This window comes from Podarcis muralis, chromosome 13 (assembly GCF_964188315.1).
Source record: "Podarcis muralis chromosome 13, rPodMur119.hap1.1, whole genome shotgun sequence".
NCBI lineage: Eukaryota > Metazoa > Chordata > Lepidosauria > Squamata > Lacertidae > Podarcis > Podarcis muralis.
The window spans coordinates 23,727,757-23,752,521 of NC_135667.1; the positions used below are offsets into that span (position 1 = coordinate 23,727,757).

A 24,765-nucleotide genomic window follows, 5' to 3' on the forward strand; every position below is an offset into this window, starting at 1 on the left:
GGCACCAGGTCCATTGACAGACCAACTCTACCTTACAAAGATGTCTGCAAACATGGAATGAAGGATGGCAACATTGACCTGTCACTGTGTGGGAATCCCTGACTTTCCTGGGAGTAAGCCCCATCGAATTCTGTACTGCTTACTTGTGGATGGGCACTGTTTGCTGACAAGCTCCCCCTCCTCCTCATTGTGTGGCAAGGTCCCCCCCGCCACCCCGGTTGAATAAAGATGCAAGTATTTAAGTATTTACTGGGCTAAAAAAGGCAACAACTTTATTGGTTACAGATGATGACTATATCTGACTCCAGCCCATCTGCAGGGAGTCCAGGAAGGGTTAACCACCAGTAGGGGGAGTCCTGCTGATGCACATCAACTAGGAGCTCCCCCGGGGGTCACTGATAGGGGTTGTTCCTAAGGTCCTAACCTCCCTAGGCTTCAGACAGGGCCATGCCCCCCAGAATCCTTTAACGGAATAACCTTCAATATGCGGGGCAGGTGATGGCGCTACCTCCCCTCTTCCCTTCTTCAGAAATATTCCAATGCTTAACCGCCACTCGAGCCAAAAGGCTCGCGGCCAATACCCTCACACCTGCAACAAATTCCTAATGCCATCAATTATATCACCCAGCCAAACATCATTTCCTGCACTGGAAAGATGCATGCCATCTTCACAGTAGAGGGACACCTTGCTGAACTTAATGGTGGGATGCTCGATAACCCGACCATTCAGCGCTACCATCCTACGAGCCACCGATCCATCCAATAGTTTCCTGCCTTTGTTTATTGCAATAGGGCAATGACAGTTTTGCCACACACGCCTCTCCAGCAGCGATGACCAAAATAGTATGGGAAGTGTGTGCGTAGACACACATTTGCTTGCACTGTTTACCGACAAGCTCCCCCTCCCCCTCATTCTCACGCCACAATAACAGGAATCACTTTCAAGGTTTGGTATAATGCAGAACTCACCCTTCGGGTATAGTGGCACTCTGAGGTAAATGTTTTAGGATAGGTAGCAGTTTAGGCACAATGACCCAACCTCCCATTTCATCATAAGGTGGCCAGTTAAATTTCCCACTTTCCATTTTCCTATTGTGGCACGGAAGCAGCCCCTCTCAAAGCCCCCATCCAACTAATCTCTGCCTTTTTATCACAGGGAGTGGGGCAGGAAGCAAGCAAAGAGATAACCTCCTTTTAAAGAAACACTTCCGTTTTTAAATGGAGGGGAGCTGTTTAGGGGAAACCAGCAACGTAAACACCAGAAAATGCACATAAAACACTCCCCCTCTCGATGTTTTTTGCTGGCAGAGGAGTCAGAGCCTCAGAGGGAAGAAGCAGCACCACATTAGGAAGTGGAGGATTGGGGGAACAAATGTGTGAGAAATAAAGGAGTGAGGGGAGAATTGGGGAGAGGTCAGGGGTAAGGAGGAGAGAACGGGGAACATAATGAGGGGAAAGCAGAAGGTGCATGGGAGAGGCCAGCCATAGAGCACCCTGGCCTAGTGATTCCTGCCTAGGAATGGCGGAAGAATTCAATTCAATTTGTATTTAAAGGCGAACCTACCAAATTCATGCTTTCTGAAACAATGTCAGAACCACAGCACTGGCATCCTTTGAAATTCACACTGCTCCAAATTTTGCCATGCAATTCTCCAGACAAATAATGTGTAGAAAAACGCTAACACTGAGGTAAAGTGTGAATACAAATACATATATATTAGTGAAGATAACATTAGAATGTTCTTTGATGCTGTCCTGGCTTCTACTTCATGGGTTTCCTTGTCCTGGGCTGGTTGGCTGCATCTGCCCAAGCCAGGCAGTCTCTGAGGGCACAAGAAAGCATTCATGCCTCAGGCATGGTCAGTCAGGGACAGTGTTTTCCTGGCAGGTGAGTAAGTTTGAAGAGAGCCTTGGAGTAACAGTGCCTTCTGTATTTGTAGTGTTGCAGTGAGAAAATGGCAAGTTAAATCTCTTTTTCCAGCCCTCCATATAATATTACTCCTAATCAATTAAAAAAACAAGTTATCAAAAATGTCCCAATGTACTTGATAAACTACTGAGTACAATTTGACATGTGGACAACATATCTGGAGAGTTGGGGGGGGGGCGCAGATCCAATCCTTAGAAAAAGGGACCCCTTAGGTAACTAACCTGTGTTCTTCTAACTGTTCCTGAACTACTCTCATCATCATCATCCATACTGGCCGGAACTGATGAAAGTTGAACTGCTGCAACATGTGGAGAGCCACAGCACAGTGTCTGCAATTTGCAAATGTGCACACAGGCCCAGGCAGCTCTCTGTTCAAACACAAGCTACCCAACAGAATGACAGGTGGTTTCTGCTAGCATATTTTCTCAGTTACAAACCAGTTTCATGTGTGTCAGAGGGAGTTCTTGCAAACAAAGGTATTTGTACAATAGCTGGATGATTAATATGTAACTAATCCTTAAGTTTTCCTGGTCAATGTTCAAGTCATGTTGCACATTATGATCTCTCTACTCTCACTTTCATTTGTGCCACAACAACCTGCGTGTCAAATGCAATTCTCATTTCAGGGACTGAACTTTGGGATTACTTCTGATACTCAGGAAAAGGTACATTTCCTTTGTTGCTTTTCTCTTTCCAAGTAATATGAAAATGGGTGATATATGATTTAAAAGTGGGGTGGGCAGTGAGCAGTTCATGAAATATTTTTGGATTATGACCTGTTTCTTTGTCTCCCTCCCATTATATGCAAATTAATTCACACACCCTTGGATATTAAATTGTGTCACTGATTGAACTTTCCCCCTCCTGGTAGTTTCTGGGACTCAAAAAACCATGGTTTCAATAAAAAATGCAAGGTACATTTTTAGCACTTGACAAGGTAATAGATTGTATTATAATCCTACTGGGAAAATTGTTAAATGTGGTTATGGTTACGTACTCTGGTTGTATACGCATCACTGCCTTAAAATGCAGCTATGTCATTCTTTTTCTCATTTCAGTTTGAAGCTGGTCTGAGGGAAAAAAACATCAAAATGCAGCTTTTCATAAGGAAGTTCAGGGTAGATCTATAATGTGGTTAATGTTTCATGTACACGGCTTTTCACACCATCTGTGGGAGTGCACTGGCTGCAGAGTAATCATCAGATGTGTACCAGCCTTGTTGCACTATTTGTGTCAGTGACCTCTTGTTTGTAAAATGGGTTGTGTTTGTCTTATTTTTGCTTATATAGTGGTGCCTTGGGTTACAGATGCTTCAGGTTACAGATGCTTCAGGTTACAGACTCCACTAACCCAGAAATAGTACCTCCAGTTAAGAACTTTGCTTCAGGATGAGAACTGAAATTGTGCTCCTGCGGCGCGGCAGCAGTGGGAGGCCCCATTAACTAAAGAGGTACCTTAGGTTAAGAACAGTTTCAGGTTAAGAGCGGACCTCCAGAACAAATTAAGTTCTTAACCCGAGGTACCACTGTACTATTTTCTTAAAAGATGGAGATGATTGAGATGATGGTGATGATTTTATATAAAAAAAGCTTTCCCCACCTTTCTTATAGCAGTTCATCCTCAGCGAAAGGTCAGTCCCAGAAAATTTTTGATCCCTCTGAAACAGCCTGGTAGAAAGGCAGATAGCTGTGGTAGTTACAGATATACAAAACAGGTTAAATGTGCTCTTCCTTAATTGTGAATCAGGTGGGCTGTTTTTGCATTTGCATGAATGTTACAGAAAGCCATTTCATGTTATTGGCACATATTTATTTTTGCTGGCATTGTTGCTGTTATTTCAGATCAGAACAGCCTGAAGAGGAACAAGAGACTTGGCTCTCACGGAATGTAAATTTTTTGCTTCCTTCTGTGCTGTAATCCTGGGAACACCAATGTCTTTATTAGGTAAAAGGTTCAGAGAAACACCAGAAATGTGCTGTGTTGCCATAGACTTGGTAAAGTACTTAAATGCAGGCTATGAACCAGTACTTCATATGTGCTTGAGGCTCCTATTGCTTCATAGCTGATGGACTCCTACAAATTAATGGGCCTTTCCCCCACCTCCCATAATTCTCATCAAGGAACCCTTACTTGTATATATCAGGTTACCAGAATCAGGAAACGTGTGCCTGCTTTCGGGGCTATGCTTCTATTACAGGGTGGGGTGGGGACTCAAGGATAAACTGTTTTGAAGTCCTTGATCTAGAGCACATTCTGGATTATTTACATGGCTGCATTATTTACAGAATGAAAAAAAAGTCATTTAAAACTTTTTTTGGGGTAAAAAAATATGAAGAACACAGCCTGAAAAGAAATACCTAAGGCAAGACTTTTCCTACAGCCAACCATTAGCAAGTTAGAATTAGTGAAGAGGGCAAGGATCTGGAGCTCAGCTCAACAGACAGATAAAACAAAACTGTCTACAACTGCTGGCCACAGCAACTGAAGCCAATTGCAGCAACTACAATAAGATAGGCCCACAAGACCTCACAAGACTGCTCTGCAACTCATATGGAGTTCACATATCACAAGGGGCCACAAGACACCCATTCTGATAGGGCCTTCCCATACTTTGAAAAGGAATTGAACTCATTTTCTATCACAGGGTGTTATAGCAGGATTTTAAAGATTCTATTGGTTATGAAGAATTCACTCACTATTCCCCCCCCAAAAAAAGCTCCATCTGGATGTTTAAGAGCATCACATAATGAAGTAGTACAATTTCTAAATACCTTAAGTCTCTCTGCTTCAGGTAATGATGACTACTCTGTCCTGTGTGGGAGAGGGGGGTGGCACAGCTTATGGTATGTGTAGAATTATATTAAATAGTATTTGAAGCGATTAAATAAATCATGTAAGTGACAAATTGCATATTAAAACATATATTAGGGAAAGTATATACAAAAATATTTATATTAGGGAGATTAGTGTACAAAAATAGATTATACTAGGCCAGCTTCTGTAAGGAAAAATATGTGTATTAGGAAAAACGCACAAGAATCTGCACAAATTCGTGTGCTGATTATCTATCTATATATCTCCAGCTGTCCAAAACAAACTGATGAGAAAATGGGCCAAAGGGAAAATTAGGGAAATGAAAAATGAGAAACTAAGAGAAAGTGAGTCTGTCCTTAGCCATGGTCCACATGTTTAAACATTCAATGTCCCAAAATGTGAGACATGGTAAAATCTATTGGGATGAGCATGCTAAGTCCTCAGCAAAGACATTTGCTTCTGCTTGGGCCAAGCTGTTATACTGTGTTAACTGTCCCATATAACTGATACACTGAAAATGAAAATATGGGGCAATGCAGCCTAGAAAGATGTAATTCATTTACTACCTTCTTTTTTGTGTTTTTAATATTCTGTTAGGAGCTGCACAGAGTGGCTGGGGAAACCCAGCCAGATGGGTGGGGTATAAATAAATAAATAAATAAATAATAGTTATATTAACTTCTTTGACATTTCTGTTTTGCAGGAAACTCTACCTCAAATTGCTCTGCTTGGAACTCTGTTTCCCGGGCACTGCTTGCAGTAGCCATCATAGTTATTCTTGCTTTCATTGCCATATTGATTTATTTAATTAAAGGTAAATATATGTTTGGTAAAAGGAATGGGATTTCTTCAATTTCCCCTTTGTTTACAGGTGGGAAATCATGGTTAGGTCTTTAAGTTTACTTTCAGAAGTTGTTAATGAACCCTCAAAATAATGCCATAAATGTTTCAGAGGGAGAATGCAGAAGTATTCACCATGAGGAAATTGCATCTTCTTTTAAAACTTGCCTCTCTTTTTAAAAAGACGTTCTGAAGCTGGGGGCTGGGATAGGAATTCCTATTCCAGTTCACTTATTGGTTTGCCAAAATGACTCCCCTCGCAAATATCTTGTCCCTTTCATTCATGTTGCAATGTGAGCTTGGTCAAAATGCTTCTCAAATTTGGCTGAACCTGTGCAGCAAAATGAATGAATATGAAATATTTCATGAAAATAAGGAAATACTTTTGTTTTAGGTGTATTTGTGTCATCCATTATTTCTATGATTTTTAAAATGTATCAATGACTCATACTTCGAAGGACCCGGTTTTGCAAAAGATTGTAAGCTCCCACTCAGTTTCCATTACAAATAAGTACCGTATTTTTCGCTCTATAGGACACACTTTTCCCCCTTCAAAAATTAAGGGGAAATGTTTGTGCATCCTATGGAGCGAATGCAGGCTCCTTGGCTTCAGCGAAAGCAATGTGAAGCCTCCAAAGCGCAGAGGGAGCGCTCCCTCCACACTCCGGAGGCTATGCGTTGCTTTTGCTGAAGCCTGGAGAGCAAGAGGGGTCGGTGCGCACTGACTCCTCTCACTCTCCAGGCTTCAGGGTTAGCCGCCTGAAGCCTTTGGAGCGCAGCGGGACCTCGCGCTGTGCTCCAAAGGCTTCGGGTTCCTTTTGCTGAAGCCGGGAGAGCAAGACTCTCCTGGCTTCAGCGAAAGGAACCCGAAGCCTTTGGAGCGCAGCGCAAGGTCCTGCTGCGCTCCAAAGGCTTCGGGGTTAGCTGTGCAAAACCTCCGCAGGGCAGCAGGGTGCCTTCACCCCACTGCTCTGTGGAGGCTTCAAAGGCTGTCCCCGAAGCCAGAACAGCGAGACGGAGTGCTGCGCAGCGCTCCATCTCGCTGTTCTAGCTTGGGGATGGCTGCGCAAAGCCTCCGCAGGGCAGCGGGGTGCCTTCATCCTGCTGCCCTGCGGAGACTTCACAGGCTGTCCCAGAAGCCAGTGCTCTGTCTCGCTGTTCTAGCTTCGGGGTTAGAGGCGCAAAGCCTCCGTAGGGCAGCGGGGTATCTTCATCCCTGTGCCCTGCGGAGGCTTCGCACGAAGCTAGAACAGCTAGAGGGAGCGCTGCACAGCGCTCCCTCTAGCTATTCTGGCTTTTGGATAGCCCCACGAAACTTCCGCAGGGCACGGGGATGAATGCTTCCCTTGCCCTGCAGAGGCTCCGCGCAAAGCTATCCCAGCTATCCCAGCAGCTATCCCAGAAGCCAGAACAGCAATAGGCTATCCCAGAAGCCAGATCCCTCTTGCTGCTCTGGCTTCTGGGATTCAGAATATTTTTTTTCTTGTTTCCTCCCCCCCAAACTAGGTGCGTCCTATCGTCTGGTGCGTCCTACAGAGCAAAAAATACAGTATCTGATCTCCCTGTTCGGTATTTGTTTCTGATTCTCCCTCAAGGAGCTTTGTGGCTCAGTCCCACTTCACTTTGTTGCCCCTTCCTTACACCTACAGTCCACGTATCCCCCAGGCTGAATTGCCTCCCCCAGTTCAGCTCCATGCTGAAGACAACCAAACTACAGTCCTGTTTGTTCCCTTCAGCTTTACAAACTCCAAGACTTGTGCCTGTGCATCTGCACAACCCTCATCCTTGGCTATTTTGAGGCAGGTTGGGCGAAGGCTGAGAGGAGGAATAGGATGGCCAACCTGTCTTTTCTCTACCACTTTTGGAGAAATGTGCCTCCCTTTGCTCTTCTGCATTTAGACTACCAGGATTCTCAGATGTGGCACACACTTTAAAAAATATAGCATAATAATAGCTACTTTCTCATCCTTTATTAGTAATGGAAAACATAGAGCCATTTCACCTATAAACATGCATTGCTTTTCTGCGTTCCTTTTCCAGTTAAATGTAAGAATTCACAAAGTGAAGAAGAAAGCAGTGAAGAAAGCAGAAGAATAATATCAGGTGAGGTTCCTGCTTGAGTTAATAAAATGATGTGTTTCTGGATATTTATGTATGTACTTTAAAGCACTGAAAACCAGCACTGCTGTACAGTGATTAAAGCTAAAGCAAAGCTGTGCATGCAAACTTCCATTCAGATTTGAAAAGAAAGTACCATTAGAAGGAAGTGTATAGGGAAAGGAGGATTAGTCCTGAAAAAAAGGCAGAGGAATTGTTGTGGTTAGGAAGGGGGCTGGGGCGAGCAGGCAATGATTCAGATGCACCTGATCCAATCTCCGCAGACCAATGTTGTGCGTCACAGTACACCTTCTGAACCCAAGTCCTCTCAGGCATTTTAGTGGTGATGAGGGAATTTCCCCTTGCCAATGAAAGGAACTTTTGTGGAGGGAATCGGATGGTGTACAGCACAGGACATATTATCCTCCCAGCTGAACTGCCTCTCTTGCTTCTGCTCCATACTGAAGACAAGCAAACCACAGGCCAGTTTGTTTTCTTCAGCTTTATGAATTCCTAAGTCCAGGATGACTGAGGGCTTGTACCTGTGCAGCTGCACACTCCTCAATTTGAGCCAGGTTGGGGCAAGGCTGAGGGAAGGAATAGGAGGTCTACCTGTCCTTTGGGAGGACAAAAAGCAAAACTGATAGTAAACAATATAATAACAGAAAATATTGAAATTACGAAAGGTACAAGACAAGGGTGCCCACTATCACCATTATTATTCAAATCAGTACTGGAAGTCTTTCTAAGGACAATAAGGAGAAATGAAAAAATAAAAGGAATTTCAGTCAGTCGGAAGTAACATAAAGTGAAAGCCTTTGCAGATGACTTGGTATTAACAATAGAAGAAACATTAACCAGTGCTAAAGAAGTATTAGAAGAGATAGAACAATTTGGGCATGTAGCAGGTTTTTAATTGAACAAAAAGAAAACTAAAATGGTAGTTAAAAACATGAAACAAGACTTGGTGGATATGTTGCAGCAACAGATCTGTATAGAAACTGTCAAAAAAGTTAAATATTTAGGAATATGGTTAACATATACAGTGGTGCCTCGCAAGACGAAATTAATTCGTTCCGCAAATCTCTTCGTCTTGCGGTTTTTTCGTCTTGCGATGCACGGTTTCCCATAGGAATGCATTGAAAATCAATTAATGCGTTCCTAGGGAAACCGCCTTCAGACCAGGTCCGGGGACAGACTGTCCCCGGACCTCTTCTGAAGGCTGGGGGGGGGGGGGAAGGGCTTTTCTTCCCACCCCCAGCATTTTAAAAAACCCTGGGACAGCGGAGGACTTCTCCGCTGTCCGGGCGATCTTAAAATGCTGGCGGGCGGCATTTTAAAATCGCCCCGGGACAGCGGAGGACTTCTCCGCTGTCCGGGGCGATTTAAAAGCCCCTGGGAAGGCAGGCAGGGGGGACAAAGACTTTCGCCCCCCGCCCGCCTTCAGAAGGTGTTCCCGCCCCCCGCCCGGCTTCGCAGCAGCGCTAAAAAGCCCTGCGGCTGGGGCAGGTGTTCCCGCCCCCCCACCCCGCTTCGGAGCAGCGTTCCGAAGCGGGGTGGCTGGGGCAGGTGTTCCCGCCCCCCGCCCGGCTTCGCAGCAGCGCTACGAAGCCCGGCGGCTGGGGCAAGTGTTCCCGCCCCCCCACCCCGCTTCGGAGCAGCGTTCCGAAGCGGGGTGGCTGGGGCAGGTGTTCCCGCCCCCCGCCCGGCTTCGCAGCAGCGCTACGAAGCCCGGCGGCTGGGGCAGGTGTTCCCGCCCCCCCACCCCGCTTCGGAGCACCGGGAGAAGCGATCTCCCCGCAGCCCCTTGCTTCAAAAGAGGTCCGGAGGCAGACCTCTTTTGAAGCAAGGGGCGGTGGGGAGAAGCGATCTCCCCGCCCCCGCTGTCCCCGGGGCAAGCTTCGTTTTGCGAAGCAAGCCCATAGGGAAATTCGTCTTGCGAGGCAACTCGAAAACGAAAAAACCTTTCGTTTTGCGAGTTTTTCGTCTTGCGAGGCGTTTGTCTTGCGGGGTACCACTGTATATAACATAAAGAATATAGACCTTTTTCAGAATAATTATACACCGGTGTGGAATGGAATTAAAAGAGATCTTGAAGTATGGGGAAGGATTTCTGTCATTAAAATGAATGTGCTACCAAAGATGTTATTTTTATATCAAGCAATTCCAATAATCAAGGGGGCAGCAATTTTTAAGGAATGGCAGAAGATGGCAGGGGAAACAGATGTTAAAGAAAGAGGGGGCTTCGCCCTGCCAGACTTGAAATTGTATTATGAAGCGTCCTGCCTCTATTGGTTAAAGGAATGGATGTTGTTAGAAAATACAGATCTGTTAGATTTGGAGGGTTATGATAATAGATTTGGTTGGAATGCTTATTCTTTGGTAATCATATATTCCGAAGATCTCTATTTGAAATATGGGATAGGTATAAAAACCTATTAGAACGTAAAACACCGTGGTGGGTTTCCCCGTTAGAAGTGATGAGTGTGAAAAAGACAAATATGAGTAAAAATTGGGTCACATATGAAAAATTAATACAAAAGGAAGGAAGTAAATGGAAACTGAAACCCTATGAAGAGGTTAAAGGATACGTGAATGATTGGCTGCACTATCGCCAAGTCGATGAAATGATTAAATAGGATTTGAAGGAAAAAGGATTTGATGATAATAAATCAAAATTTGAAATAGAAATATTGTATAATGATTATAAAATTTTGTCTAAAATGTATAAATTGCTGCTCAAATGGCATTTGAAAGATACAGAGGTAAAGTCGGTTATGATACATTGGGCCAAAGATTTTGGGTATAATATACAATTAAAAGATTGGAAAAACTGTGGAAAGAAGGATTAAAATTTACAGCATGCAATGCTTTGAAAGAAAATGTGATGAAAATGATGTATAGGTGGTATATCACCCCCGTGAAATTAGCTAAAATGTATAAAATAGAACTTCCACTTGAGGCGCCGCAGAAGATGGCTGACAATACCATCGCTCCAGTTCCCACGGGGTAATTAGAGGCTGAGATGGGACTAATCAGCCTCCCAAATTCTTCCCGGTGTAAGGGAAGATGCAGTCTCATCTGCCCAGTAAACCACCCCCAAGTTCATAAAGAAGGAGGGGGTGGGGGCACTGGATGGAAAGCCCCCGAGGGAGTTCGGATCTCCTGGATGCTGTCCCCACGAGCGCACCAAGTTCCATTACTTAAGATGAAAAATTGGATTTAAGTTTTGGACATGCCTCAAGTGAGGAGGGGGAAATTAATCTGCCAATTAAGCCAGCCACTGAGATGCCAAAAGAGACGGAGTGGAAGAAGGATAACATCTAAGTTGGTATGTTGGAACGGAACGGAAAAGGGGGGGTTAAAGCCTTTTTTACTATTATACTCTAATTTGTTATAATACTTGGCAACCCCCCCAAAAAAGAACCATTTACATTATTTATAGCAAATGAGATGAAAATATAAACTGTGTGGCAATAACAATATTATTTAATTAAAGCTTCTGTTTTTTGAATTGCTTGAAAGAAGATAAAAGACCGTCCAGATACTGATTTTAGAAAGAAGCAGGATCTCGTTAGCCACCGGAGAGACTTCAAAAAACTTTGGACGGGTTCTTAGTAATTGGGAAGCCCCCATTACGAAATAAGACCGAGCTGCACAGTTATAAATAGTCATAGGGGGAGGTGAGCTCTTAATAATAAATTTTTTTATTTATATCCTGCCCTCCCCAGCCGAAGCCAGGCTCAGGGCGGCTAACAACAATATGCATTATATCTGTATTTCAAGTCCGATTTGGTAAATCTTCCCTGAAAAGGCTAATATTTGATGCAACCGGTCTGGGAAAATTAATGAGCAAATGCCTAGATTTGATTTCATCGGAACTGAGAGAAGATGGTGTCTTCCAGCAGCGAAATGACTTTTGGATTGATTCGGCATAAACACCAGCGTGTGAGGAGATTCTGCAACATCACAGAGAGTCATACATGAAACCCGCACAGAAACATATCATTGCTTATTTCAACTCGCTTGTGGAAACAACTCAGAGGCCATGAAAAAAGGAAGGTTAACAACAGGAAGATTTAAAGGAACTATTGGAAAGACTATTCAAGGCAGTAGAGATATGAGATGATCAGAGCCCCCCCGAACTTGAAGCATGGGAAGTCCCAACAAAATTTTATAATTTAGGCAGAATATTTGGACTGTTTGATATGCATTTGTATAATTTGTAACATTAAATGTGATTTGATTGGATTGTTAAAATGGGAAACTTAATAAAAATGATTTTTTAAAAAATGTATAAAATAAGTAATAAATTTTGGAAATGTACAGAAAAAGAAGGAACTTTTAACCACATGTGGTGGGAATGTAAGAAAGTGAAACACTTCTGGGAGATGATATACAATGAGATGAAAAAGATGTTGAAATATACATTTGCTAAAAAACCAGAAGCCTTTTTACTTGGCATTGTAGGGGAGGATATAAATAGACAGAATTGTAAGTTGTTTTTATATGCAGCAATGGCAGCAAGAATATTATTGGCACAAAAATGGAAGCCAGAAGAATTACTGACAAAAGAAGAATGGCAAATGAAATTAATGGACTGTGCAGAATTAGATAAATTAACAGGAAGGATTTGAAACCTGCAGGACCAGAGATTCTTAGAAGACTGGAGTAAATATCTGAACTATTTGAAAAGCAATTGTAATAAACAGATTCCACTAGTAGGACTGCAAGAAGTTCTGTAAGGAGGATTATGTAAAATATTGAAAGGAAGACTATGAAGAGAATTATTAGTTAATGATAATTAAAAGTAATAGAGAAATTAAGAAATGCAGAACAAGTGATAAAGAACGGAAAATTTTCAGAGGTTGTTTACGGAAGTCTAAAATATTGTATAAGATGTTATGTTAAATGACTGTTGGAAATGATATGTTAAAAAATTAATTAAAATGTGTGTGTGTGTGTGTGTGTGTGTGTGTGTATATATGGAAATGTAATTCATTCTTTTTTTTTCTCCCCCTGCCCTCTTTTGCAGATAAATTAATAGCAGAGAGTGGTAAGTCTTGCAAAATCTTTCAGTTTTTGAACATGCAGAATCCAAGTGGCTTCCTCCATTTTGCCATCCTATGTATGTTTGCTGAGCAGCTTGGGTTTGCCCCAGAACCATATCATACCCTCCAACATTTCTCTGATGAAAATAGGGGCATCAAGTGTCTAGTTTGGTTTTGATCTGTGCAATGAATGTTGTGTCATTGCCAAACAGCCATACTTGGTCTTGACATGGCAGTTAGCAGTGCTCTCTGTCTCTATAAATCGGAAAAGAGAAAAGAGGCACTTTTGACACCAAAGACTTAAGAAAAACCACCAATGCAAGTAATGCACACACTTAAAATATTTTCCCCTTTACCCTCTGTTGTGACGTGGGGTTTGTGATTTCAGCTCTCTTGACATAATGCTGGAGACAGTTCTCTAGTAACACTTCTTTATTAAAGCAAACAAGACTGAAGCCTGAGGAGGCGAAAGCTACATTTATAGGGACAGGGGACTAGCTAGAAAGGATACATTTTGCAAATACAGACAATAATAATACAGATATAAAATCCTTTGACTCAATACACAACACCCTCCTCCCCTTCATTTTGACTCAACCTGAACCAAAGGTTCCCTTCCTCTGAAGAAGGGGTATTATATTTATTTATTATAAAATGCATATCCTATAGAGGTATCAAAGCATCTTACAACAATAAAATATACAATATGCAAATTTTAAAACATAAATTAAACATTTGACAGAAGAAGACTTCTGTCAGTGGAAGAGGTCCTTTGGGTACAAGTCTTTGTTACTAATTCTAGATTACAAACTGATTTTCTTGGAATTTGTTTTTCTTTTTTAATTTGAATGAGGCTCTTCATTTCTAAGCCATGCAAATTTTATTTTGCAGAAATCTTGAAGATTGAAAAAGGTAAGTAGTCTAACATTTTGTATATTTGTTGCGAAAATAAATATTCCTGAATCATAACAAATACCACACTTGCCACAACCACTTCATTCCCCCGTTTTCTTTGCACTTAGTCCAGGAATTGACAAAAAAGGGTGTGTTCCAAAGAAGAGACACACTTCAAGCTTTTGTATTATCAAATTTTCATCAGTTTTGGACATAAAGAAATTTCAGCAGCTGCTAAATTTCATTTCATATCATATCTGTGCAGAGTTTTGAAAAAGCTATCAGTGCTGCATTTCCCTCATCTTAGAAATATATTATATTATGCTTTATATTTGTGCCTCAGATGAGTAGATACTAACTTAGGCTTTTAGAATAAATATTTTTAATGAAACATGTATTATTATAATTGTATTGATGGTGGTCCTTTGATAAATGATGGTTTATTGAACAAACAAACACAAACAAACTCCACCCATCCACAATATCCATCTACATACAGGATCTTCCAGACCTTAGTGCATGGGGTGAAAATGGTTCGAAGACAGCTTCTTTGAGCGTTTAATTAAACACCATCTGAATTTGCTGCCTTAACAAGGCGGAGTTCTCAGCGGCACACTAAGCTTATATGTATGTTCAGCTGAAAGCAGATTAAAGCCCCCTTTAGACCTGCAAAGGGATGACTAAATTAGGAGCCCATGTACATAAGGATGTGGGGGGTGGGGCTTACACATGAAATCTAAAACATTTCTCCATTTACCCTCCTCCCTGCAAACCCTTCCATTTTGATTCAACCTGAACCAAAGGTTCCCTTCCTCTGATGGAAGAAGTATCCTATTTATTATAAAATGAATATCCCATAGAGGTATCAAAGCATCTTACAACAATAAAATATACAATATGCAAAATTAAAATCATAAATTAGGCATTTGCCAGAAGAAGACTTCCATCTGTGGAAGGGGTTCTTTGGGTACAAGTATTTGTTACTAATTCTAGATTACAAACTGATTTTCTTGGAATCAGATAGGAGCCCATGAACATAAGGATGTGGGGGCGTGGGGCTTACACATGCACCTCCTGACCCACCACACACTTTTACCACAGTGGAAGAAGGCTTGGGTCATACATAGCAAAGACCTATTGACATCAAAAAGATGTAACTGAGTCGAAACTAAGTTAAACCCAACTGATTTCAAACAGTATGTTCTAAGCATGGTTAACCCATGGTGTTGATGTAGTTTTGATGTACTGCCTTAGAATCCATGGAAGGGTAGAGGAGAAATATTTTAACTGAGCAAAAAAATAAATTGTGCCTGTTTTGTAGGTTGTAAAATGAGTAAAAGTCAGTGCTTTTTTCTGGGGGGACGTAGGGGTACTACGCATACCCCTAAACATTTTGTGAATCTTTGTCCATTTGTCCATTTACTGTATTTATTTACCACGATTTGAACTATAAAATTGTGATTTTCTTCAGTCAAAATGAGAGTACCCCTAAACATTTTTTAAGAAAAAAAGCACTGGTAAAAGTACCCATCACATTCTTGCCAATGAAACTTTCTGTTCATTATTTTATTCACAGAATTCTCAGATGCCCGTTGCTACAGAGGTAAGGAGGATACAAAATCATGTGCAGAATGGATATTGGGCTTCTTCAAATCATCCTATAATGGGTAGCTCAACCTGCGTACTGCCATTTGGTGATAGACTGCAAATCCCAACATCCCTGGCTGTTGGTCATACTGTTTGGGGCTGACTGGAGTTTAGTCCAGATCCAAACCTACTGGACATTTTTATATGCACATTTTGAGGGGAAACACTTTATACAATGTGTTTCAGTAGGTATACGGGAAGGGTAGATCAATGTGGAAATGGACTGACAGGTAAGCACGTGCAAAAGTGAGGATGACCATCATTAATGTGACCAGAATGTGTTTAGGGAGTATTGGAGAGAGAGGGTGAATCATGCAATGCAAAAAAATTGGATAGATATTTGTATTAGTCATATCATGAAATTCTAGAATTTCAGAGTTGCAAGGGACCCTGAGGATCAGCTGGTCCAACTCCCTGCATTGCAGAAATATGCAGCTGTCTGACATACAGTTGAGAGTGTGGTCCACAGACGGGTGACTTAAAAGAGAGATGCCCACAGACAGCCTTACTTAATTTATACGTTAATCTCATCTTTCACTTAAGTCTGTGTCTTTGAATCAAGGCCTTTCTTTTTTTGCAGTTGATGTGATCTTGGACCCCAGGACAGCTCACCCAAAGCTAAAAGTGTCCGAAGATGGCAAAAGTGTTTGGAACACAGGAAATGTTTCTAAGGTTTCTGACTGGGAGGAGCGGTTTGACTCCCGCACATTCATTCTGGCAAAATGTGGATTTTTGGAAGGCAGACATTACTGGGAGGTGGAGATTGGTCAGATGAAAACCTGGGACTTGGGAGTTGCCTCTGCAACCGCTTCTAGAAAGGGGGAGATCACCCTGTCTCCTGAGAATGGCTACTGGGTCATAGGATATGATGATGGGAAAGATTACTGGGCTCGGACAGAGCATTGGACCCGCCTGAAGGTGAACGGAAAGCTTACAAAATTAGGAATATTCCTAGATAAATCAGTTGGAAGCTTATCTTTTTATGATGTCTGCAGCAAAAGGAAATTGCACACTTATAAAACACTTGGTGTTGGGGAGCTTTATCCCTTCTTCTCCACAGGATCTGTGACTGCAGAGCAAGATAGTTCTCCACTAAGGATTCTTCCACTGAATTTGGAAGACTGATTGTGGGTACAGAATGGGAAAACATACCAGCTAGCCCTGGAATAGCTCAGAATTAGTGAAGCCCTTTAGTTTAGCCAGGATAGTGGTATAAATCCAGTTGCCAAAAAATGAGACAAACAGAGTAGACACAATGGCATCAATGAATTCCATCATGCTCCCACATCTAGAAATGATTCAAATGATTCAAAGCCTACAGAATGTGGACAAGATACCAAGATCTATTGGAAGGGAAACACCTTTATGGCTTCCCTCTGTAGAAAGTAGTACACAAAAGAAACTTCATATGATGGAGAATTGGGGCAGATATAGAGACATACGGCAGATATAGATATACGGTATATAGACATACGATATTTTTCTGGAAATGTATGCAAATTGAAAAAGTTTGAAGAAATCCAAGAATGGGTAATGGATTGGTTTCAATATGATCAAATTAATGAATAATTTAAAAAGGCATTTATAGAATGAAGTTCTGGTTTTACTTGAAGGAAAATAAAAACTGATTTCAAAAATGTATAAATTGATATTAGAATGGGAGACAAAAGATGAAATGGTTAGATTAGATTAGAAATATAATAGATTAGATTATAATATTGTTGTTATGATTTGATAGGTAGAAGATAGGGTGCAGCAGAAGGAGAGAAACAACAACTGCATGGAAAATGGGGGGCGATGGGACAAAGATAAAATATGAAACTGTGTTTTGACTGTATATGTTAAAAATGTTGAAACTTAATAAAATATAATTTAAAAGATAAAAATGACTCAAAGCCTAGTTGTTCCTTGTAAGCATGTATAAATAGGGAAAGTAAATTTCACTGACTGCATAAATGTTGTATATTGTTCAACAAGGAAACTCATAGTAAATACTATTGATTTGATTACTATATTTTGAATAATAATAATAATAATAATAATAATAATAATAATAATTTTAGAATTGTTAAATTTAAAATGCCAAGTTTTGGGAAGGCACAGGCCCACCTGCTGTAAAGGAGGTAGGCAATCACAGGCTGCTCCGGAAGAAGCCCTTCCTGGGACCCATGGGCAGACTTTGATCTTTCACATTTTGGCAGCACCCTGTGTGAACCCAGAATTTGGCACCCTGCTGCCTCTCATCTTCTGTTCTGCTCAATTCACTGCGGGTAAAACACATAGACAAGCACAAACTGGTATCCTGAAGGTCCCCCCCCCCCTTTCTTCTTATGTATGAAAAAGAATCAGGAAGCAGCTTCCTGGTTCAGATGCAATAATCCTTTGCAAGAATAACAAGTGATATCCACTGGTAATCCCTAACCCCCCCCCCCCAAACTCTTTGAGTTCCATAATTCTGTAATTCACGGTACTTCTGTAATTCACTGTACTTTGTTTCAGAGAGTTATTGGAAGGTATCTCAATGTAGTGATAATTGTTAATTGCGTGTTCAGACCCAGAAACCTCCCCCCCTAAATAAATTCACACATGAATTTATTTAGGGCCTTCTCGGTAGTGGTGCCCGCCCTGTGGAACGCCCTTCCAGCAGATGTCAAAGTGATAAACAACTACCTGACATTCAGAAGACATCTTAAGGCAGCCCTGTTCAGAGAAGTTTTTAACGTGTGATATTTTTGGTTTCTATGGAAGCCGCCCAGAGTGGCTGGGGAGGCCCAGCCAGATGGGCGGGGTATAAATAATAAATTATTATTATTATTACATGACTCAAATTTTGGTTTGGTTTTTGGCAGAATTTAGGCCACAACTTTATTGATTACAGCAAGTGACTGGTTGCATAGGCTCTGGTTCAACTAGCTCCTGCCATGCAGGTAGAGCTGACCCAGGGTTCCAGCATAGGTCAGCCAAGGGTGAACACCTGGATAAGTGGAAAGCCGGGTGCAGGCTATTTCCGCCACCCAAATGCCCCCCCTGGACTCAGGCATGGGCACAACCCCCTCTCAGGGGTTGACCAAACCTTTGAGTCCCTGGATTCCTTTAACGGAATACCCTTCACATAGGGATGGCGAGAGCGTTCTCCCATCCCTATCACCTGAACCAGAGCCTATCCAAAACCTTTCAAGTTGAGACGATTTGCTACATGACAGGGAAAACCCAAATGGCAACAGCCAATCAGCCAAGTGGGGAAAATTCCTGCCATGCCTCTGTCCCAACGACACACGACGGCAAAGCAAGGTCAAGCAAAAAGCCCTAAAAGTAGGATGAGGTGGGCAGGTGTTCCGAATGCACGTGCTGAAAGAGGAAGCTCTGGGTCACGAACTGTTTGGACTGCGTCCCATTGGCCAGATTGCATCCAGCTTCGAGGGACCTACCAATCGGGTGTCGTGGCTGACCAATCGTACCCACCCACAACACAGGGTGTTGGTTTTTCAGGTCTCACCGCAATACGTGCCCTCTTTAACGGAGGACTCGATTTATCATACAGGCCTACAGTACAGATCAAAATACGGAAGCAACATGTAGATAGAACTTCTGCTGCTTTAGATGACATTTTAGCTTTGACAAGCCTTCAGAATACAGGAGTCCATTACAGATAAGCCATATTAGATCCCCAAGCCCTTTGGAAGAACCCCTGATACAGTCTTCTGAAGGAATAATACTTGGCATGACAAACCAATACACTTCCAATAGAGGGCAAAGTAGTGGGAATAGTGCTGAGCATTCTAGCAAGAAAATTTGTTTTTAAAATCCATTTTGACATTAATAAAATGTTTCCCACTGCTAATTTGCTCATACTTTTAGCCATTGCTGGTGTTTAAAAAGCTTATTTGTAGAGCCATAGAGCACTGATGCCATGATTCCCTCATTGAGGTTTTAGTGGAGCCTCTGCTGTCCCACAGTGCTGCCGCACCAAAAGGGTGAGTGGACTTGCTCTACCCAGTTTCACAGTAGAAACTGCTAGAATAGGGATCAAGGTCCTGTGGCATACACTTGGCCCATGAGGTCTCTCAATGCAGTCTTGTTAGGCCATAGGGGTGGCCATGCTACATGGGGGTGATCTTAGGCATTAGCTGCTGGGGTGCAGCCCCACTCATTTTATCCTGAAAAAATGTTTCCTATTTATATCCTTAGAAGGAATCTTCTGAATCTTCTGTCTGAATCTTCTCTCTATCATGTGAACTAATGTACTTATTTTCAGAGGGGTTTCTGGTCGGGGGTAAACAGGATAACGGATGAAAAGCTGCCTTTCTGACCATCAAATATTATCTCTAAGTGAATGTGCCTGAGGGTCATGGATACACTGAATAGTTCACCAGAAGGAAAGGTATAAAATTATACATCCTTGAGTCGTAGCTGAAGCCACATCTGAGGGTGTGCCCTGGGGGAGGGGATAGAAGCATGCATGCTGCAAAAATTGTGGTGATTTCCATCTCGTCTGTGAGAGAAGTAGAAGGAGCTGAGAGTCAGAGGTGGGGAAGAGTGGACAAACATCGGATTGGCAAACCAACTCCTGCTCTGCCCTGATGAATCTCTTCTGGGTTCTCTGTAAGTTTGGGAAACTGGGAAGGGAATTATTGGATATGGTCAACCTCTTGAAACATCTGGGGAAAGTAAACTCCATAATTCCCATCAGAGCTTTCCTAGGATTGTGCATTTGTGTGTGTGTCAAAGATGGAAAGACTTATCATTACCAAGAATGGAAGAGTGGTTGTTAAAATTAATGGACTTAGATGAGATGGTGAAACTGACACGTTTTATCAGGAAAATTCTGGAGCATGTGAGGGAGCACGTGCCTGTGTGAGAGGGGGATCAGTGCAATTAGCGGTGGTGGATGGCAGGGCGGGAGTGGGTGATCGTAAAACTTTGACACACACGCACACACACCAAAAAAGAAAAAACTCAACAATTTTGTCCGGATCTGTAGTTTTGGGAATGTGGCAAACTGTATGAGGACAGGTTCTTTGAAGTTTCCAGTAAAGATTCTAAGTCCTATGCAGAAGAAGATTGCATAAAGCATACCGGCACCAGTTAAGCTGAGTTTAAGATACACCAAATCTAGTCTATTTTCAACAGAAGGGCTGCTGCTCTGCCTAAGTGAGGCAGTGGAATAACAAACCTTAAAAATACTGTTCTGTGTGAGGTTGCTAGGACTCAAGACTGATTTGAATGAGCTTAGGTTCCAGTCTAGGTCACCTGCTCCTTATCACATCCCTGCAACAGCTTTCTGGGGGACTTAAAGTGTCCTCAGTTTAACTAGCTGAGCTGTGATGAGCATATCTTCATTTGATCTGGAGGGACTTATTGCATGGTGAGACCAACTGAAGGAGAGATCTGCTGCATCCTAAGCTGCCCATGTCTTTAGAACTTGTGATAGGATTGCCCCCTAGCACTGCAGAAAAGCCAAGCTTTTTTCAACATATATTTTAAAAAAGAAACTGAAATAAGGCCTTCCTCTTCAACATCTAAATTCTTCTTGTTCTAGTACTATCTGCAAGAAAACCAATAATTTCAGTTTAAGAATGACTGGGCTATACAACATAATGTAAAGTAGAAATTAAAGAAGTGTTGGTAGAAGGAACAGTATGAAACACATGGGAAAGGGCGATTTAATTGGTTTCTCCACAGCTCTGCATTCGCACATGCTTGTTTAATCTCTTTCAAACCCCATGCACCCTTTTGCACCCAGAAGAGGAGGTGCTCTGACATATAGGAAACTTGGCAATCATATGGCTTTACATCTACTCTCATCTGTATGTGTATTGTTTGCATAATTGGAAACTACCAGGGATTGCCAGAAAACACTTAAGACAGTCCAAAAAGGCTGAAGCGAAAATAGCAGGTTAGGAGAATTATTAAATTATTGCTCTGCCCTTGTGTTTACTTGTTAACACATATTATAAGCATACTGCATGGATGTTATTGCAGGTGCCCTTCTTGCAAATCACTGGTGTTTGGGTGATGACAAAGATTCAGAGCTTTGCACTTCTACAGGTGAGTTTGGGACTGTGCAAGACTGTGTACACTAGTGCGTACAGAATTTCAGAGATTTCAGGTGTGTGTGTGTTTGTTTCTCTATTCAAACCAAATGTTTAATGCTAAATGTTCATTATCAAAGAAGGTCAGGGCTGTTTTGTTTCATCATCAAGCTTTTAGAAAATATGGGATGTACTAGAGGCTGCCACCCACACTTTCTCAGCTCACCAATCCCACCAGCCCTCCAGCTGCAACACTTGGCTACCCCCCCTCCATTTACACCTCACTTACCCCCTTTCCTATTCCATCATAACTTGCCGAACCTTCCCCTTGAAGCTTGGCTAAACCTTCTTTCCCTCACATTCTGACCACTTACTAAAGCTATTCTGACCTTCTCTCACATCCTGCACTGCCTGCTTTTAAATGAGGCCAGGAGGGGCTTTAGAGAGCAAAACCACCCTCCTTTAAGCAGCTCATGTGGGCTGGAGCTAGAGAGTTGTTTTATCCTTAAAAAAATCATCCAGTTGGAAACTTGACATAGGATTGCCTCATAAGATCTTTTTGCCTACCTAACTATTAATCTTCTATCCCTTTTAGAAGATTGAGAACTTACAATCCCAAATTTCTAAATAAAAAATGAGGTGGCATTAAAATGCTTTAAATAAATAAAACAGAGTAAAACACTTGCATGCCACTTTCCCCAAAAAGAAATAATTAAAAGCAGTATACAATAAACAATTATTTAAAAAGTGCTAAAAAGCAATACAGTAAGACAAAAATAATGGTGATAAAGCAATCTAATTCCACATGATTACTCAAATGCTCATCCTCCATTGCAACTACATTTTCACTTACTCTCTGCATTCATTTATGTTAATTATTTATTTTGTTTGTTCATTCATTCTCTAGGTGAACTTCCTGCTCCTGATTTATACTGGAATGCAACATTGTTTCCCGAAGGGGAAATTATCGCAGTACTATGTATGGCTCCATCAGAGGTCGCAGTGACCAGATTTTTTTTTTGTAAAGAGGGGGCTCCTGTTTCATTCAAGAAAGCAACATCTCAAAATGTTCAATACATAGTCTATGCGTCGCCGAAGAATGCTGGCCAATATTCCTGTGGTTACCAGCAGATTGATGCAATGAACCAAAGGAAGACATCTGCCCTCAGTGATGCTCAGAATCTGATTGTCCAGCCAGGTAAGATTGTATAAAGGCTCAGTATAGGAAGGGACCTGCAAGAAAATGTTGCATGATGGAATAGTCCTGTTTAGAATTCCAGCTAGCCAGTCATGCCATATTACAGCATAGTCCGCCCATTTGGTTTCTATTCTCTTACCACAACAGTTAATCATAGCCACAGAGCATGTTCAGACTTCCCTGGAGCACATTCATATACTTATCTAAATGAAAATAGGTGCTGTTTTGAACCTATGCAATCAATGTTGAAGGATCTGGCCAATAGCATGGAGATGATAGCACTTCTCCAGGGACACTGTTTAATGGTGCATTTAAAATAGGCATTGCTGTTAGGCAGCTTATCAAAGAGTGATGCTTTTGCAACCTGTTAAAAATATTCATGATTTATGTGTCTAGCCTCTAGGGGTGGGGCTTAGATCAGCCTAAGTCCATCCTGTTTCATTTCTTTTGGCATATCATGTTTTTCTAAAAACTGCATGAAAGATTACATGTGTTCTTCCATCCAGCTCAGTTATACTTTGAGTAGACCCAATGAAATGAATGGTTCTGTGTCATAACCATTGATTTATTTTTTTTTAAATTGATATATGTATCTGAAGAAGTATGCTGATATCTGAAGAAGTATGCATGCACATGAAAGCTTATATCCAGAACAAACTTAGTTGGTCTCTAAGGTGCTACTGGACAATTTATTTATTTATTTATTTATTTATTTATTTATTTATTTATTTATTTATTTATTTATTTTGACTGCATCAGACCAACACTGCTACCTACCTGATTCTAGAATCATTGATTTTTAGTTCAAATCAAACCCATTGTTTTGATGCACATTAATATATACATTTAATGACACCATTGGTATGCATTCCTCAAAATATTTATTTTTTGCAATACTTTTCAATGCATTTCCCAATAAAATACATTATATTAAAATACATATTTCTGAAGGCACTTTTGTGGCAAAACCACATTACAAAATCCAGAGAAGTTTGTGAATCAAGTTGTCTTCCGATCCACAAGGGACTTTTACTCCATTAACTTGATAGTCCACAATTATGAGAGTTCCTCTAGCAAGTTTCAGGGAAATTCCCTTACTCTTTGCTGTTCCTTATGGGAGGATGAGCCATGCTTTTCTGATATTGTCAATGTTTTTCCCTGCCCAGGTAATTGTGATTCCAATGGTAAGTAAGCAGCATTAGTGAGTAAAAATATTTATTTAATTGATTATTTGTTTGTTCTAGTATGCCATTTTAAATCTTAGCACAGAAACAAAGTAATGCAATTTATAAAAAGGTAAAGGTACCCCTGCCTGTACGGGCCAGTCTTGACAGACTCTAGGGTTGTGCGCCCATCTCACTCAAGAGGCCGGGGGCCAGCGCTGTCCGGAGACACTTCCGGGTCACGTGGCCAGCGTGACATCGCTGCTCTGGCAAGCCAGAGCCGCACATGGAAATGCCGTTTACCTTCCCGCTAGTAAGCGGTCCCTATTTATCTACTTGCACTCAGAGGTGCTTTCGAACTGCTAGGTTGGCAGGCGCTGGGACCGAACAACGGGAGCGCACCCCGCCACGGGGATTCGAACTGCCGACCTTTCGATCGGCAAGCCCTAGGCGCTGAGGCTTTTACCCACAGCACCACCCGCGTCCCTTTAATGCAATTTATACTCAAACAAAATCAAGAAAAGTTTTTATCATTTCCCATAAGAGACCATTAATACCCTGAGACCACATTAATAGAATTTTTTTTGTCACTATAGAAAGTTTGATAGCATTCTTGATGTCAATGTCTGAATTTTTCTTCTTTTTTGACGAAGACCAATGATTGCCATCAATCGAGCCAGTTCGATACAGAGAAAAATGGCTAGATTGTTTATTCAAAAGATATGTGGGAGGAGTACTGCCTGATTTACGCTTGCCATATTTCAAAAAGTAAAATTCCTGACACCCCAGCCTCCCCAACAAACAAAAAAAATAAATACAGTGGTACCTCGGGTTGAGAACTTAATTCGTTCCAGAGGTCCATTCTTAACCTGAAACTGTTCTTAACCTGAGGTGCGCTTTTGCTAATGGGGCCTCCCGCTGCCGCCACGTGATTTCCATTCTCATTCTGAGGCAAATTTCTTAACCTGAGGTACTACTTTTGGGTTAGCGAAGTTTGTAACCTGAAGTGTTTGTAACCCGAGGTGTTTGTAACTCGAGGTACCACTGTATATAACACCCGCGTATATAACACCAACGAAAGGGAGATTTGTTGTTGAGC

The 24,765-nt window shown here is 41.7% G+C and overlaps 1 protein-coding gene and 1 long non-coding RNA gene across 2 annotated transcripts; both read left to right on the forward strand.

Annotated features, from left to right (window-relative positions):
* Nucleotides 1-2,503: 2,503 nt before the first annotated feature.
* On the forward strand, nucleotides 2,504-7,661 carry LOC114581822 (uncharacterized). Its single transcript, XR_013390394.1, has 4 exons — nucleotides 2,504-3,048; nucleotides 3,772-3,874; nucleotides 5,448-5,558; nucleotides 7,625-7,661. It is a non-coding gene; the product is annotated as an uncharacterized LOC114581822 (long non-coding RNA).
* Nucleotides 7,662-13,565: 5,904 nt separating this feature from the next.
* LOC144325105 (pyrin-like) lies at nucleotides 13,566-16,553 on the forward strand. The gene is made up of 3 exons (XM_077917209.1): nucleotides 13,566-13,644; nucleotides 15,203-15,229; nucleotides 15,854-16,553. The coding sequence occupies exons 1-3, from the start codon at nucleotides 13,581-13,583 to the stop codon at nucleotides 16,396-16,398; spliced, it is 636 nt and encodes a 211-aa protein (XP_077773335.1). The 5' UTR covers nucleotides 13,566-13,580; the 3' UTR covers nucleotides 16,399-16,553.
* The last annotated feature ends 8,212 nt before the right edge of the window (nucleotides 16,554-24,765 follow it).

Coding starts and splice junctions, on each gene's coding strand:
- LOC144325105 (XM_077917209.1), top strand. CDS start 13,581: ATGAGGCTCTTCATTTCTAAGCCATGCAAATTTTATTTTGCAGAAATC. Junction 13,645..15,202: donor AATCTTGAAGATTGAAAAAG/GTAAGTAGTCTA, acceptor TTTTATTCACAG/AATTCTCAGATGCCCGTTGC. Junction 15,230..15,853: donor AGATGCCCGTTGCTACAGAG/GTAAGGAGGATA, acceptor CTTTTTTTGCAG/TTGATGTGATCTTGGACCCC.